The 18,267-nt window shown below is 47.5% G+C and overlaps 1 protein-coding gene across 3 annotated transcripts in view; it reads right to left on the bottom strand.

Annotated features, from left to right (window-relative positions):
• The window catches only part of CEP89 (centrosomal protein 89), a 268,804-nt gene that overhangs the window by 180,707 nt on the left and 69,830 nt on the right, over positions 1-18,267 (bottom strand). For 2 of the 3 annotated variants that reach the window (XM_063945997.1, XM_063945999.1), the window contains 2 exons: positions 7,168-7,270; positions 356-454 (listed from right to left, as the gene is read on the bottom strand). In XM_063945997.1, the coding sequence (XP_063802067.1) occupies positions 356-454; positions 7,168-7,270 (202 nt within the window). The remainder of the gene's footprint in view (positions 1-355; positions 455-7,167; positions 7,271-18,267) is intronic. The other variant, XM_063945998.1, reaches the window with a different exon arrangement.

The following is an 18,267-nucleotide window of genomic DNA, read 5'->3' as shown; positions in this document are numbered from 1 at the left end:
GTAGATATGATGCATGACTTAGCGAGGACGAGTTTTTATTCAATGTAACGACCGTAGATTGAATTGCGAAGTAAATAAACTGAAGTTCTATATCACACAACTGCAAACGTAATGCGCAGGAAGACGCGCAGCGAACGGGGCAATAGAGGCTGCTCCTATTGGACGGTCAGCTCTCAATTCATACAACCATCTCTTATAGAGGAACTGAGCTACGGGGGGTTCTCTGCAGTGCATGATGGGATGCCCAAAATTCTCAGTGATGTCATCAGAAATGTTAACAAACTTAATACTGACGCAACCTGGCTGATACAGGATTAGAGTAGCCAGAAATACATGGATAATAAAAGTAACATACCTACAGTACCTGATGTGACCATTTCCACCGCCTGCTTGCGGACGCTCTCTGGGCCAGGGCGAGGAATCGGAGACTCTGTGCCCCCATCCGCGCTGGATTCTGCATAATAACACACAGATACACAACTGTCACTACACTGCTTCACACAATTACAACACAACAAATGGTAATAACGGGACAACAAAACTCATTCACACGTAGCTGTTAAGGACGGGCAACACTGCAAATCTCATCAGTCACGCGTGTCCATCATATATTTAAAGTGTGGGAGGAAACCGGAGTACCCGGAGGAAACCCAGACAAACACGGGGAGAATATACAAACTCCACACAGTACAGGCCATGGTAATTGAACACAAGACCTCAGTGATGTGAGGCAGTAACTCTGACCATTACACCGTCCGTGGTGCCATATCACACGGTTTACAAAACTATTTAACAGTAAAGCGTTCCCAGCATCATGATGTATTCCACATGGGATTATTGGCCTTGTCGAAAGGTCTTTACGTAGAACAAAATGTCTACAATCCACAGCAGCATGTACCTTACCGGGCAGCTAGTATACACCGCCGCACAGCCCAATAGTACGCAGACCACCATGCCAGCAGCCAAAGTCCCATGTATGCAATCTGTGAGCCAACTTATACACTGTGTTTTCATTGGTCTCTGGTTAAAATCCTTTTTAAAGAGCCACATGGCAGGAAATATAGAACACCGGTCTCTATACAGCGCATGTAGCCAAACCAGGAGCCGGCGACTCGTCGTACTAAGTCACATGGCGCCTCAGTTACACCACGTCCTCTTAGTGAATTAGTGACCGTCTCAGGCTGTGATCGCACGGCTATTGCTTTGCGCCAAGACTACGGCTGCCACCAGTAAATGCAAAGGGTGCGATTTATCCCTCAAATCAAACCGTATTAGGGTATAAAAGCATCACAAGCACAACAACCCATCCAACAAATCATCAATGGCAGCCAGGTCCCCGAGAGCAAGAAGTGAAGAGAGAACTTCATTAATATAGCTCGTTATGACGCCTCCCTGTTCAGTTCTGATCAATTAGTCTGGGAGAAAGACATAAAACACCTTTTCCTGGCAGATTTATAGAAGCAGAAATCTGCGCGGCCGCTGGGGACTAAACGCAAACATTACGGCTCCTTCCAGCATTCTCTCATCCCATCCCTGTGACCTGTTACTGCATATATCAGCAGCGCTGTCACTGAGTAACACTCTGCTGTATACAGCGCATCCGGAAAGTATTCACAGCGCTTCACTTTTTCCACATTTTGTTATGTTACAGTCTTATTCCAAACGGGAATAAATTAATTTTTCCCCCTCAAAATTTTACACACAATACCCCGTAACGACAATGTGAAAAGTGTTTTGAGTTTTTTGCAAATTTATTAAAAATAAAAAAGCTAAGAAATCACATGTACATACATATATATACATATTATATAGATATATATATTTTTTTATTTATATTTTTAGTATAATAGATAGATAGATAGATAGATAGATAGATAGATAGATAGATAGATAGATAGATAGATAGATAGATAGATAATAAATGCCCGGCCCCTCACACATGACATGTGCAGCAATGGCAAATACTAAATGATGAGCATTAAGCAAATTAACGGTTTGCGGGCAGCCGCGGTAAGCCCTAATTAGTAGGGATTTCTTTTGGCACCCCAGCTGCTGTAATTGAATAGCCCCGGATACAACCCAAGCCTGCGTTAAGTGCAGCAGGCAATCACATTAGTTTAGGTGGTCATTCCAAGTTGATCGCTAGCTGCATTCGTTCGCTGTGCAGCGATGGAGCAAAAAAACGGCACTTCTGTGCATGGGGCGCAATGCGCACGCGCGACGTACTATTACAACGAACAATGTAGTTTTACACAGGGTCTAGCGAAGCATTTCAGTCGCACTGCTGGCCGCAGAGTGATTGACAGGAAGTGGACATTTCTGGGTGTCAACTGACCGTTTTCAGCGAGTGTTCGAACGGAGGCGTGCCAGGGAAAACGCAGGCGTGGCTGGGCGTGTTTGTGACATCAAAACAGGAACTGAACAGTCAGAAGTGATCGCAAGCGCTGAGTAGGTTTTGAGCTACTCTAAAACTGCACAAAAAAACTTTGCCTCCGTTCTGCGATCCTTTTGTTCGCACTTCTGCTAAACTAAAATACACTCCCAGTGGGAGGCGGCACAGCGTTTGCACGGCTGCTAAAAAATGCTAGCGAGCGAACAACTCGGAATGACCACCTTAATTCCCACATTTAACCTATAGTCCCACATTTAATCTCTCCTAAAGCCTTGAATTGGTGAATTTGTTGGATACACACTATAAGATTACCTGTCCAATCTTTCCGGTTGGAACAAAAATCTGGTAATGTACGAGAGCAAATGACCATTGACCATTTGCTCCCAAACACTGGAAAACGGACAAAAATTGATGCTCAGACAAATTAGTTAAATCCGTTTGATTTAATAAATTTATTAAAACAATAATTTTTGCCCATGTTCCGGCTTTTGGGAGCAAATGGTTGATTGTCATTTGCTTTCATACATTACCAGATTTTTGTTCCAACCAGAAAGATTGGACAGATAATCTTACAGTGCGTATCCAGCAGCGGATATTTGCCATTGGCCCCTTGGAAACAACAGATGAGACCCTTTCTGTGCATTGGACAGAGTACTGTATATGTATATACACAGTATTGTACACATCTGTTGCTGCTTCAACTAGAATCAAAAATATCAAGAGGATGAATGTAACCTCTCGGTGCCATCAGCAAATTGCACTCTTGAAATATGAATAATTACTAAATAATTAACACAAAACCACATCAGAGTGCTGCTGGAAAATGGGACTTGGTGCGGATAAAATAGAACAGCAGTGCAAAAAGAAAGGAGCAGCTCCTATACACTGGGGATTATACATATACAGATAAATATCCACGGATCAAGTATCACAAAATATATTTAAAAAGTATTACACAAACCACAAATAAAAGGAGGAGAATACCTGACATCATGAAACGGCGTAGAGTACAGCCACTGGTAACACCCCGAGTGTTCTTACACCATGATAAGTCACCAATCTGCCTGGACTGAAAACCTAAATCTAGAATTTGTCCCTGCACTCGAGAATACTGGCAGAACCCAATATGGCGGCCACTACGTGTGTAGACACCATATACTGTATACTTAACCCCCTGAGCCAATTTTTGCCAGTTTTTGGTCTGTCACATTGCATAAATTCCCAGTATTTAATTATACCATACACACGCTGATAATACCCGTAACAAGACAAATAGGAGCCGATTGGACGGTACTTTGGGGGTGATTCAGACCTGATTGCGCGCTAGCTTTTTTCGCTGCGATCAGGTCAGAACTGCGAATGCGCAGGCGCGTCGCTCAGGTACAAAGCGGATTGTTGCTGTGCGATGGGTTTTACAAAGAATCCATTCGCACAGCCAATCGCAAGGAGATTGACAGGAAGAAGGTGTTTGTGGGTGTCAACTGACCGTTTTCTGGGAGTGGTAGGGAAAACGCAGGCGTGTCCATGCGTTTGCAGGGCGGGTGTCCGACGTCAATTTCGGGCCCGGACAGTCTGAAGTGATCGCAGCGGCTGAGTAAGTCCTGAGCTACTAAGAAACTGCAAAAGATCTTTTTGTACCGCTCGGCTGCACATGCGATCGCACACTTACACAGCTAAAATACACTCCCCTATAGGCGGCGACTATCTGATCGCAGCGCTGCAAAAAACTGCTAGCGAGCAATCAGGTCTGAATTAGGCCCTTTATCTTTCACCAAAGCTTAGTACATACTGTAGACCCCCGAGTCACTTGCGCTTAAAGCATGGATATCCTAAGAACCTGGCCTGCGAGAGTGCTTGAGGACACCGTAAGGAAACCACTAGCATAAATTATGGCTAACAGATGTATCGGAGCGTTCTGAAAACATCAGTCTTGTTTTATTTTCCAGGTCACTGGAAGCTGCTGAATCTCTTAAGAGGTCGCCAAGTCATTCTACTTGTGCCAATCTGCATTTCAGGAGAATTAAACAGACGCAAATAAACAAGTTACCTCCACATTAATGGCGTTTTTCATTTCAGTGTTCTATATTTAAAACAGACCATAGCAAGACGCTATTCTGCAAATATAACACCTGTGACCAGGAAAGGTAAGGAGATTATATTATATATATATATATATATATATATATATATATATATAACAGTGAATATGTCTGGCACTCTCCTTTTCTTGAGCTGAATGAGCTAAAGCTCCTGCTCCGGTGCCCTCCTAAGCAGGCTGTGCAGTCTGCTAATATAACCAAGGAAGTCAAAGGCGGCACTCTGGAGACTTGGTTAAAGTGATGAAAAAATGGTGCTGTTTATTTCAACGTTTCGGGGTACTCGCCCCCGTCTTCAGGAAAAGCATACAGTGATACAGTGATAAAAACAACATTAAATACCTTATCAGGCGTGCGTCCAGCCGTCCGCTCCACGCCGCCGTTCGGCTTCCGGGTTCAACACTTCCGGTCACCTGACGCAACTCGGATGACGGAGAGCCCCCGGGCCGTCATACGGGGGCGGGGGGATGTTGCCATGGTGAGCACTGACATACAACAGAATAAACACAGAGATCGAGTGAATCCAGTGACTGTGAAATCAATAAAAAATATATAAAAAATATAATAATACTGCGATAGAGTGGGCCCTGACTGCCAACTTACTCTAATGCCATAAAGTGCTGAATTTGCATGTGATGGTGAAACATGAGTGTAAACCAACAGATTTGAATAAAATTTAAAATTTAAAATAGCTATAGCCTGTCATTGACCAAGCCTTTGTGCAGAAAACTTCCATCCAATGAGATCTATGTATTAACCGGTATAATAGATGAAATACATAGGTTAGAAATATATTACAGTATCACAAATATTATATTGGCTATCTCAAGCTGACTTCAAGAGCACGGACCGCAATACACTACTGCGATACGATAGCTTTCACCCCAGAGCCACCATCAATGGCCTCCCCTATTCACAAATGCTCAGGGTTTGTAGGATCAATAGCAACATCACGACAAGAGATCAGCAATTAGAGGAAATGATACTCAAATTCAGAGATCGTGGGTACCCAAAACGTATGCTACAACAGGCACGTGCCAAGGCCATTAGACTATCTAGGGATGAACTTTTAAAAGTTCGAGATAACAAAGAGAAAGGTAAAATTTTTCCCTGGGTTAACCAATTTAATACTGCCAGTAGATATACGGGGAAGAGAGCCAAAGAATGGTGGCCTATTATCAGCACTGATCCTGATCTTTGGATGCTCAAAGAGGCCAAATTTATGCCCAGCTATACACGCAGCAGAAATATCAGAAGCATGGTGGTGAAGACCGACATCACCAGAAACAAGATGACACCACCTGGGGGCCACTTCCTTGGAACCCGTAAAGGATGCTACAGATGTGGGTGCACCACATGTAACTTCCTTGTTCCAGGAGACTCATTTAAACATCCATATACAGGCAAAAAAATAAATCTTAAGGCACCATATACGTGTAACTCCAAATTTGTGGTATATTTACTATCATGCCCGTGTGGCCAACATTATGTTGGCAAAACAGAATGTACCTTCAAGGTCAGGATGACCCAACACAGGTCCTCAATAAGGGCAGCGATAGAGGCTGGCACCAGTGAACAACCGGTGGCCAGGCATTTTGCCCTTGCTAAACATCCCCTGGCATCCCTCCGATACCGCATAATAGACCAGGTACCTTTTTCACTAAGGGGAGGGGATAGGCCTAAGCGTCTCCTGCAACTGGAAACCAGGTGGATCCTGACCCTGGATACATTGAGTCCCAAGGGTCTCAACGAGTCCTTGGGCATGGGGAATTTCCTGTAATAACAATAGATTTAACTAATATATTCAAACAAATGTATCCATATATATTCAAAGCAGACATTTTGTAGCAAGAGATTGTTCTAGTACAGTATGAAGTCAGCTTGAGATAGCCAATATAATATTTGTGATACTGTAATATATTTCTAACCTATGTATTTCATCTATTATACCGGTTAATACATAGATCTCATTGGATGGAAGTTTTCTGCACAAAGGCTTGGTCAATGACAGGCTATAGCTATTTTAAATTTTAAATTTTATTCAAATCTGTTGGTTTACACTCATGTTTCACCATCACATGCAAATTCAGCACTTTATGGCATTAGAGTAAGTTGGCAGTCAGGGCCCACTCTATCGCAGTATTATTATATTTTTTATATATTTTTTTATTGATTTCACAGTCACTGGATTCACTCGATCTCTGTGTTTATTCTGTTGTATGTCAGTGCTCACCATGGCAACATCCCCCCGCCCCCGTATGACGGCCCGGGGGCTCTCCGTCATCCGAGTTGCGTCAGGTGACCGGAAGTGTTGAACCCGGAAGCCGAACGGCGGCGTGGAGCGGACGGCTGGACGCACGCCTGATAAGGTATTTAATGTTGTTTTTATCACTGTATCACTGTATGCTTTTCCTGAAGACGGGGGCGAGTACCCCGAAACGTTGAAATAAACAGCACCATTTTTTCATCACTTTAACCAAGTCTCCAGAGTGCCGCCATTGACTTCCTTATATATATATATATATATATATATATATATATATATATATATACACCCCCTCAGCTACAGTGTGTACCTAAGGGGTAAGGATAGGATAGAAACAAAACAATGAGAACAGCCCATGGCAATGCACGGTCATTAGCAGTGACACCTAGATATAAATAGCCTGGGGAACTTACCTTCTGTAGGTAGGTGCTGTGACGCTGCTGGACGACTGTCACCTTCCGGCGAGGACGTACCGCTGCCATCCTCTTCCTCCGTTCTTGTTGCAGCTCTTATCTTCTGAGAGGACATAAGAGCACAATGCGCAGTTAGTAATATATGGGGTAGAACGATAACCAGTCACAGGGTTCAGCATTAGGTTTTTATATGTCTGCGTCACAGGGACTTATGCGGTATGTACTAAGCACACAATAAACAGTAAATAATTCCATGCCATCCGCCTGAGCCAGCTATCACCTCGCGTCACAGCAGAAAAGCGCAAGACGCTATGTAACAAGCGCATTAATAGTTCTAAAAGGTTATATGCACACAGCAATGTCTACATGCTTTATTTCCATTTATTTTAGTTATTACGGTATTCTGCTCATTAATAATTTTGGTTTTTAACCTTCTTTTTAGCGCATTTTCTTTGCAAGTAAATCACACGCTAACACAGATTAAAAATGCATATTATAAAAAATGTTTCATCTGTCCCCCCAAAAATGAATGCTATAAAAAAAAAAATACAGGGGACAAAAACTGCAACAAGCTCCGGGACTCGCATCTAGACAAAAGGGGGAGGAGGGGGGGGTGCAAGAAAGCGTGTGCACTGTTATTACTTGCACCATAGAACATTGTCAGCTTTACAGTTTTCAGTTTTTATTGAAGTCCGTTAGCAAGGAACCATGATGTCCAATACAATACACACACACACACACACACACACACACACACACACACACACACACACTGCCATCTGCTGGTAGAATTCTGAATTGCACCATGCTTTGTTCCCTTGTAATGATTCTCACATACATGGCGCAGCGAACGCTAAAGACTTCATTAAATGGCAATGATGAAATAGCTGTGACAGACGCTGTATCTCAGTGTTTATGTAGCACTAGTATGCGTGTAAACAGAAACATTTACATATTCTGAGCAGGTAAAATATACTAAGGCAACACATCTGAGCACATAAAGGGGACTATGGGGGTCATTCCAAGTTGATCGTAGCAGGCACTCAGACATGCGGGGGGACGCCCAGTACAGGACTAGTCCGCCCCGCATGTCAGTGCCAGCCCTCCCCCCCGCACAAATACAAAAGCATCGCACAGCGGCCATGCTTTTGCATCTCAGGAGTAGCTCCCGGCCAGCGCAGCTCCTGTGACTGGCTGTGAGAACCTCTTTGCTGCCCCGGGTCGCAGCGGCTGCATGTGACGTCACGCAACCGCCGCGGCCCGCCTCCCCAACGGTCCGGCCACACCTGCGTTGGCCAGACAGAGCCCCCGCCGCCGTATAGCCCCCTCCCACCCAGCGACCGCCTCTGTCTCAGAGGCGATCGCTAGGCAAAGACAGCTGGCAGGCGCTGGCGCACTGCGGCGCCGGCGCAGTTCTGACCCACACGCTGCGCTGCGATAAACTGCAGCGAGCGATCGGGTCGGAATGACCCCCAATGTACTAAAGATTGGGTCTTAGACCAGATAATTATCATTCTTCTGGCTGTTACTCGTAGCAATAAGAAATAATATACTGCCAGCGTGCATCATCACCGCCAGGTAGGGACGTGGTCCCAGCAATGTGTAAAAGTAGAGGGATCGCATCAGCAATTAGTTTACTTTCATTTGCCTTACTCCTGTGCACTACTGGACTGACTGTATGTGCGACCGGAGAGTGCTGGGGAGGGATCCTATAGATCCCCCTCCCAATACTATATGTGTCACGTAGCCTATAGGTGTTAGGGACCGGGGACAAGAACTGCAGCACTCTGCATTCTGGAGCTTGGTAAATTTGGCAGGAGGGGCTGCTCTGGGAGTACAGAATGGGGGACTGCAGCATAGAACTCTGATACATTTTGGGGATACTTATTTGTGGGTACCCATCGAAAAATAAGAATTTACTTACCGATAATTCTATTTCTCGTAGTCCGTAGTGGATGCTGGGGACTCCGTAAGGACCATGGGGAATAGCGGCTCCGCAGGAGACAGGGCACAAAAGTAAAAGCTTTAGGATCAGGTGGTGTGCACTGGCTCCTCCCCCTATGACCCTCCTCCAAGCCTCAGTTAGGATACTGTGCCCGGACGAGCGTACACAATAAGGAAGGATTTTGAATCCCGGGTAAGACTCATACCAGCCACACCAATCACACTGTACAACCTGTGATCTGAACCCAGTTAACAGCATGATAACAGCGGAGCCTCTGAAAAGATGGCTCACAACAATAATAACCCGATTTTTGTAACAATAACTATGTACAAGTATTGCAGACAATCCGCACTTGGGATGGGCGCCCAGCATCCACTACGGACTACGAGAAATAGAATTATCGGTAAGTAAATTCTTATTTTCTCTGACGTCCTAAGTGGATGCTGGGGACTCCGTCAGGACCATGGGGATTATACCAAAGCTCCCAAACGGGCGGGAGAGTGCGGATGACTCTGCAGCACCGAACGAGAGAACTCCAGGTCCTCCTCAGCCAGGGTATCAAATTTGTAGAATTTTGCAAACGTGTTTGCCCCTGACCAAGTAGCAGCTCGGCAAAGTTGTAAAGCCGAGACCCCTCGGGCAGCCGCCCAAGATGAGCCCACCTTCCTTGTGGATTGGGCATTTACAGATTTTGGCTGTGGCAGGCCTGCCACAGAATGTGCGAGCTGAATTGTACTACAAATTCAACGAGCAATCGTCTGCTTAGAAGCCGGAGCACCCAGCTTGTTGGGTGCATAAAGTATAAACAGCGAGTCAGACTTTCTGACTCCAGCCGTCCTGGAACATATATTTTCAGGGCCCTGACAACGTCTAGCAACTTGGAGTCCTCCAAGTCCCTAGTATCCGCAGGTACCACAATAGGTTGGTTCAGGTGAAACGCTGACACCACCTTAGGAAGAAACTGGGGACGAGTCCGCAGTTCTGCCCTGTCCGAATGGAAAATCAGATATGGGCTTTTGTAAGACAAAGCCACCAATTCTGACACTCGCCTGGCCGAGGCCAGGGCCAACCACATGGTCACTTTCCATGTGAGATATTTAAAATCCACAGATTTGAGCGGTTCAAACCAATGTGATTTGAGGAATCCCAACAATACGTTGAGATCCCACGGTGCCACTGGAGGCACAAAAGGGGCTGTATATGCAATACTCCCTTAACAAACGTCTGGACTTCAGGAACTGAAGCAAATTCTTTCTGGAAGAAAATCGACAGGGCCGAAATCTGAACCTTAATGGACCCCAATTTGAGGCACATAGACACTCCTGTCTTCAGGAAATGTAGGAATCGACCGAGTTGAAATTCCTCCGTGGGGGCCTTCTTGGCCTCACACCATGCAACATATTTTCGCCAAATGCGGTGATAATGTTGTGCGGTCACCTCCTTCCTGGCTCTGACCAGGGTAGGGATGACCTCTTCCGGAATGCCTTTTTCCCTTAGGATCCGGCGTTCAACCGCCATGCCGTCAAACGCAGCCGCGGTAAGTCTTGGAACAGACATGATCCTTGCTGAAGCAAGTCCCTTCTTAGTATCTCTTGAAGTTCCGGGTACCAAGTCCTTCTTGGCCAATCCGGAGCCACGAGTATAGTTCTTACTCCTCTCCGTCTTATAATTCTCAGTACCTTGGGTATGAGAGGCAGAGGAGGGAACACATACACCGACTGGTACACCCACGGTGTTACCAGAGCGTCCCAGCTATTGCCTGAGGGTCTCTTGACCTGGCGCAATACCTGTCCAGTTTTTTGTTCAGACGGGACGCCATCATGTCTACCTTTGGTCTTTCCCAACGGTTCACAATCATGTGGAAGACTTCCAGATGAAGTCCCCACTCTCCCGGGTGGAGGTCGTGCCTGCTGAGGAAGTCTGCTTCCCAGTTGTCCACTCCCGGAATGAACACCGCTGACCGTGTTATCACATGATTTTTCGCCCCGCGAAGAATCCTTGCTGCCATTTCCCTCCTGCTTCTTGTGCCGCCCTGTCTGTTTACGTGGGCGACTGCCGTGATGTTGTCCGACTGGATCAGCACCGGTTGACTTTGAAGCAGAGGTCTTCCTAGGCTCAGAGCATTGTAAATTGCCCTTAGCTCCAGTATATTTATGTGGAGAGAAGTCTCCAGACTTGACCACACTCCTTGGAAATTTCTTCCCTGTGTGACTGCTCCCCAGCCTCTCAGGCTGGCATCCGTGGTCACCAGGACCCAGTCCTGAATGCCGAATCTGCTGCCCTCTAGTAGATGAGCACTCTGCAGCCACCACAGAAGAGACACCCTTGTCCTTGGAGACAGGATTATCCGCTGATGCATCTGAAGATGCGATCCGGACCATTCGTCCAGCAGATCCCACTGAAAAATTCTTGCGTGAAATCTGCCGAATGGAATCGCTTCGTAAGAAGCCACCATTTTTCCCAGGACTCTTGTGCATTGATGCACTGACACTTGGCCTGGTTTTAGGAGGTTTCTGACTAGCTCGGATAACTCCCTGGCTTTCTCCTCCGGGAGAAACACATTTTTCTGGACTGTGTCCAGAATCATCCCTAGGAACAGCAGACGTGTCGTCGGAACAACTGCGGTTTTGGAATATTTAGAATCCACCCGTGCTGTCGTAGAACTACTTGAGATAGTGCTACTCCGACCTCCAACTGTTCTCTGGACCTTGCCCTTATCAGGAGATCGTCCAAGTAAGGGATAATTAAGACGCCTTTTCTTTGAAGAAGAATCATCATTTCGGCCATTACCTTGGTAAAGACCCGGGGTGCCGTGGACAATCCAAACGGCAGCGTCTGAAACCGATAGTGACAGTTCTGTACCACGAACCTGAGGTACCCTTGGTGAGAAGGGCAATTTGGGACATGGAGGTAAGCATCCTTGATGTCCAGGGACACCATATAGTCCCCTTCTTCCTGGTTCGCTATCACTGCTCTGAGTGACTCCATCTTGATTTGAACCTTTGTATGTAAGTGTTCAAAGATTTCAGATTTAGAATAGGTCTCACCGAGCCGTCTGGCTTCAGTACCACAAATAGTGTGGAATAATACCCCTTTCCTTGTTGTAGGAGGGGTACTTTGATTATCACCTGCTGGGAATACAGCTTGTGAATTGTTTCCAATACTGCCTCCCTGTCGGAGGGAGACGTTGGTAAAGCAGACTTCAGGAACCTGCGAGGGGGAGACGTCTCGAATTTCCAATCTGTACCCCTGGGATACTACTTGTAGGATCCAGGGGTCCACTTGCGAGTGAGCCCACTGCGTGCTGAAACTCTTGAGACGACCCCCCACCACACCCGAGTCCGCTTGTACGGCCCCAGCATCATGCTGAGGACTTGGCAGAAGCGGTGGAGGGCTTCTGTTCCTGGGAAGGGGCTGCCTGCTGCAGTCTTCTTCCCTTTCCTCTACCCCTGGGCAGATATGACTGGCCTTTTGCCCGTTTGCCCTTATGGGGACGAAAGGACTGAGGCTGAAAAGACGGTGTCTTTTTCTGCTGAGATGTGACTTGGGGTAAAAAAAAGGTGGATTTTCCAGCTGTTGCCGTGGCCACCAGGTCCGATGGACCGACCCCAAATAACTCCTCCCCTTTATACGGCAATACTTCCATGTGCCGTTTGGAATCTGCATCACCTGACCACTGTCGTGTCCATAAACATCTTCTGGCAGACATGGACATCGCACTTACTCTTGATGCCAGAGTGCAAATATCCCTCTGTGCATCTCGCATATATAGAAATGCATCCTTTAAATGCTCTATGGTCAATAAAATACTGTCCCTATCAAGGGTATCAATATTTTCAGTCAGGGAATCCGACCAAGCCACCCCAGCGCTGCACATCCAGGCTGAGGCGATCGCTGGTCGCAGTATAACACCAGTATGTGTGTATATACTTTTTTGGATATTTTCCAGCCTCCTATCAGCTGGCTCCTTGAGGGCGGCCGTATCTGGAGACGGTAACGCCACTTGTTTTGATAAGCGTGTGAGCGCCTTATCCACCCTAGGGGGTGTTTCCCAACGCGCCCTAACTTCTGGCGGGAAAGGGTATAACGCCAATAATTTTCTATCGGGGGAAACCCACGCATCATCACACACTTCATTTAATTTATCTGATTCAGGAAAAACTACAGGTAGTTTTTTCACACCCCACATAATACCCTTTTTTGTGGTACTTGTAGTATCAGAAATATGTAACACCTCCTTCATTGCCCTTAACATGTAACGTGTGGCCCTAATGGAAAATACGTTTGTTTCTTCACCGTCGACACTGGAGTCAGTGTCCGTGTCTGTGTCTGTGTCGACCGACTGAGGTAATGAGCGTTTTAAAGCCCCTGACGGTGTTTGAGACGCCTGGACAGGTACTAATTGGTTTGCCGGCCGTCTCATGTCGTCAACCGACCTTGCAGCGTGTTGACATTATAACGTAATTCCCTAAATAAGCCATCCATTCCGGTGTCGACTCCCTAGAGAGTGACATCACCATTACAGGCAATTGCTCCGCCTCCTCACCAACATCGTCCTCATACATGTCGACACACACGTACCGACACACAGCACACACACAGGGAATGCTCTGATAGAGGACAGGACCCCACTAGCCCTTTGGGGAGACAGAGGGAGAGTTTGCCAGCACACACCAAAACGCTATAATTATACAGGGACAACCTTATATAAGTGTTTTCCCTTATAGCATCTTAATATATAATATCGCCACATAAAATGCCCCCCCTCTCTGTTTTAACCCTGTTTCTGTAGTGCAGTGCAGGGGAGAGCCTTGGAGCCTTCCTAGCAGCGGAGCTGTGTAGGAAAATGGCGCTGTGTGCTGAGGAGAATGGGCCCCGCCCCCTTTTCGGCGGGCTTCTTCTCCCGTTTTTCTGACAACCTGGCAGGGGTTAAATACATCCATATAGCCCCAGAGGCTATATGTGATGTATTTTTAGCCAGAATAGGTACTTTCATTGCTGCCCAGGGCGCCCCCCCCAGCGCCCTGCACCCTCAGTGACCGTTGGTGTGAAGTGTGCTGAGAGCAATGGCGCACAGCTGCAGTGCTGTGCGCTACCTCATGAAGACTGAGAAGTCTTCAGCCGCCGGTTTCTGGACCTCTTCTCTCTTCGGCATCTGCAAGGGGGTCGGCGGCGCGGCTCCGGTGACCCATCCAGGCTGTACCTGTGATCGTCCCCCTGGAGCTAGTGTCCAGTAGCCTAAGAAGCCAATCCATCCTGCACGCAGGTGAGTTCACTTCTTCTCCCCTAAGTCCCTCGTTGCAGTGAGCCTGTTGCCAGCAGGACTCACTGAAAATAAAAAACCTAACAAAACTTTTACTCTAAGCAGCTCTTTAGGAGAGCCACCTAGATTGCACCCTTCTCGGCCGGGCACAAAAACCTAACTGAGGCTTGGAGGAGGGTCATAGGGGGAGGAGCCAGTGCACACCACCTGATCCTAAAGCTTTTACTTTTGTGCCCTGTCTCCTGCGGAGGCGAGTTGGAAATCTCTCCCCTAAGTCCCTCGATGCAGTGATCCTGTTGCCAGCAGGAATCACTGAGATTGAAACCTAAAAAAAAACTTTTCTAAACAGCTCTTTAAGAGAGCCACCTAGATTGCACCCTCTCGGACGGGCACAAAAACCTAACTGAGGCTTGGAGGAGGGTCATAGGGGGAGGAGCCAGTACGCACCATGTGACCTAAAAGCTTTTTTAGATGTGCTCTGTCTCCTGCGGAGCCCGCTATTCCCCATGGTCCTGACGGAGTCCCCAGCATCCACTAGGACGTTAGAGAAATGGGGGGGGGTTCAATTGTTATCGCACCCCCAATCTCCCATCTAAAGTGACGGGAGATCGCGGGGCGATTTCCAATTGCCCCCACTTATTGCGCTCATTACAGACGGGTTTAGGCGTACAAAGAACCTAAACCCGACTTAAGTATTGGGCGCGAGCGTGAACAGACCAGTTTGGGCACCCAAACGGGTCTCTTTACGCACGTCAGCTCGCTGCCCCCAGGGGTAGTGAGCTGAAATGTAGTCACCGGCAGCCGATCGCGCCCAAACGGAGCAACCATTGTATAGCTCCGTTCGGCGCCATCTAGTGGCTGCCGGTGGAAAAATCATTTGAATCTCGCCCAATGAATGCAGCAATGAATGTATTTGCTCTATGGACCCTATTCAGTAAGGATAGCAAATTCTGCGACAGCAGGAGGCCCGCCGCCCCATTTAAAACCGGAGCGGCTGTGTGTTACGGCACGCAGCTGCCCCGATAACGCCACCGCGCCCCTGTTTCCCTGCCGCCGCCCCCACAATGCTCTGCCTTGGAAACGGAGTGTTGCCGCCCCGCGAACGCCTCTGCGCGGTATGGGTCCTGCCCACGCGTCCGTGGGGCGAATGCAAAAATTCCGGTTGGATCGCGATTATTAGCCCCTATATACAGTACTGTGCAAATGTTTTAGGCAGGTGTGGCAAAAATGCTGCAAAGTAAGGATGCTTTCAAAAATAGAAGTGTTTAAGTTTATTTTTATCAATTAACAAAATGCAAAGTGACTGAACAGGGGAGAAATCTAAATCCAAATCAATATTTGGTGCGACCACCCTCTGCCTGCACAACAATACACCTCCACACCTGCCTAAAACTTCTGCACAGTACTGTATATGCCAGAACTAGCAGAGATATAGAAGGAGGACAGCCCCTGACCATAGACGCATCACATGTATTTATTTGCATACAACCTTCCATACATAAAACCGAGCGTTTTAGGGCGTCTGTAACACAAGGAGATGAAATGACGTTTCCAAGAAGCGAAACAGTGGAATTCCTTTTGTGTTATTGGGCTGGATGTTATGACGCCCACGTAGGCCAGAAGTACAGGTTCCCGGCTGAACTTAGATGTTTTTTAAAGCGGCAATCCTTTATAAGGCATGGGTTCAGCTGGCAAACCGCACCTCCGGCCAACTAGGACTTCATTACATCCGGCCCACTATATTCATTGCTCAAACGTAGCCTGATGAAAGTTGTGTATGTGGTTTTCAGCTATTGAGAACGTGGAATAAATAAAATAAATAGAGTATTAAATGCAGTCACAGAGGAACCATGGCTTTGGGTTTGTTACATAGTGTTCAAGGCCTCCTGTTTAGGATGTTATTCTTTCATTGAGCAGGGCCCTCCCTCCTTGTTTAATCCCACGCTTACACTCACTGAATCTACAGATATACACTTGCACATGAAATGATGCATCTAGGTTAGGTGTAATTAAGCTTGCTGCACCCTATTAATGAAAGCTAATATCATTAACAACCACCAACATACACAAACAACAACAAAAAAGCAATAAACAAATATAAGGTCAACGTAGAACTTGATGATAGACTTACAGACTGTGCCAATATTGGGGGATTTTTATTTCCCCCAGAAGTGCAGAAAATAAAATTTCTGTAAATATAATTACAATCCTCCTTTTATAGTTGATAGGATCACACTTTAGATCAGTGGTCAGGGAACAGGGGTAAATTACCCCAAATGGGGTAAAAATGAAATTCCTGGGGGTAATGGACGGTCGTGCTGCTGAGACACAGCCCCATCCAGCACCGGCTGGCTCGCGATGTGACGTGCTGACGTCACACCGCGCTCCCTCCTGCCCGCCCTGCGCTGTGCTCCTGGCCGCCATGTGCTGTGTTCCTGGCCGCGGTGTGACGTGCTGACGTCACACCGCGCTCCCTCCTGCCCGCCCTACGCTGTGCTCCTGGCCGCCATGTGCTGTGTTCCTGGCTGCGGTGTGACGTGCTGACGTCACACCGCGCTCCCTCCTGCCCGCCCTACGCTGTGCTCCTGGCCGCCATGTGCTGTGTTCCTGGCCGCTGTGTGACGTGCTGATGTCACACCGCGCTCCCTCACGCCCGCCCTACGCTGTGCTCCTGGCCGCCATGTGTTGTGTTCCTGGCCGCTGTGTGACGTGCTGACGTCACACCGCGCTCCCTCCTGCCCGCCCTGCGCTGTGCTCCTGGCCGCCATGTGCTGTGTTCCTGGCCGCGGTGTGACGTGCTGACGTCACACCGCGCTCCCTCCTGCCCGCCCTACGCTGTGCTCCTGGCCGCCATGTGCTGTGTTCCTGGCTGCGGTGTGACGTGCTGACGTCACACCGCGCTCCCTCCTGCCCGCCCTACGCTGTGCTCCTGGCCGCCATGTGCTGTGTTCCTGGCCGCTGTGTGACGTGCTGATGTCACACCGCGCTCCCTCACGCCCGCCCTACGCTGTGCTCCTGGCCGCCATGTGTTGTGTTCCTGGCCGCTGTGTGACGTGCTGACGTCACACCGCGCTCCCTCATGCCCGCCTGTCCTGTCCTCCCGCCCTCAGCCCGCCAACCCACACACAGAACTTGAAGTGTTCTGTGGCTGACCGCTGACGGAGTTCCGCAGGATCAGACAGTGGCTAAAAGTCGTGTCTCCTCCTCCGCCCGCCCCCCCCCCCCCTCCCTCCCCTCCTACCCTCCCTAATCCATCTTTCTTCCATTCATTCTGTTTTGGGGAGAAAGTGTTAATTATCCCATTCACTGGCTAAAATACAACACAATACACTACAATAAAATTATATATATATATATATATATATATATATATATATATATATATACATACACACACACACACACACACACACACACACCACACGCTGGGTGGACCGGCACTCTGCCCCTCTATCAACGACCGTACCCCGGTGCCCTTTGGAACAAATGATGTAGACGTCCCTATTTCAAACAAAAGCGGCACTCGTGGGATTTGTAGTCAAGTAAAAACGTGTATTTTCACATCAAATCATTGCCGACGTTTCGGGGCCACACGCCCCTTTGTCAAGGTGAGTAACATCATATATATTATAGATTATATATATATATATATATATATATACACATACACACACACACCACACACATTATAAAGTGGTGTCATCTTTCCACCTTAACAAAGAGATTGTGGTTCCTGCCTTTATCTCTAGCAGCAGTGGGCGGTGGACAGAGCTCCCCTCAGGAATAATACACAGACAGTGTATAGATAGATAGTGTATAGATAGATAGATAAATACACACACACACACACACACAGTATCTCAGAAATAACATATAAACAGTGATAACCAGT

The sequence above is a fragment of the Pseudophryne corroboree genome, chromosome 11 (assembly GCF_028390025.1).
Source record: "Pseudophryne corroboree isolate aPseCor3 chromosome 11, aPseCor3.hap2, whole genome shotgun sequence".
NCBI classification, from domain to species: domain Eukaryota; kingdom Metazoa; phylum Chordata; class Amphibia; order Anura; family Myobatrachidae; genus Pseudophryne; species Pseudophryne corroboree.
This window is presented reverse-complemented; position numbering and strand designations above follow the sequence as displayed.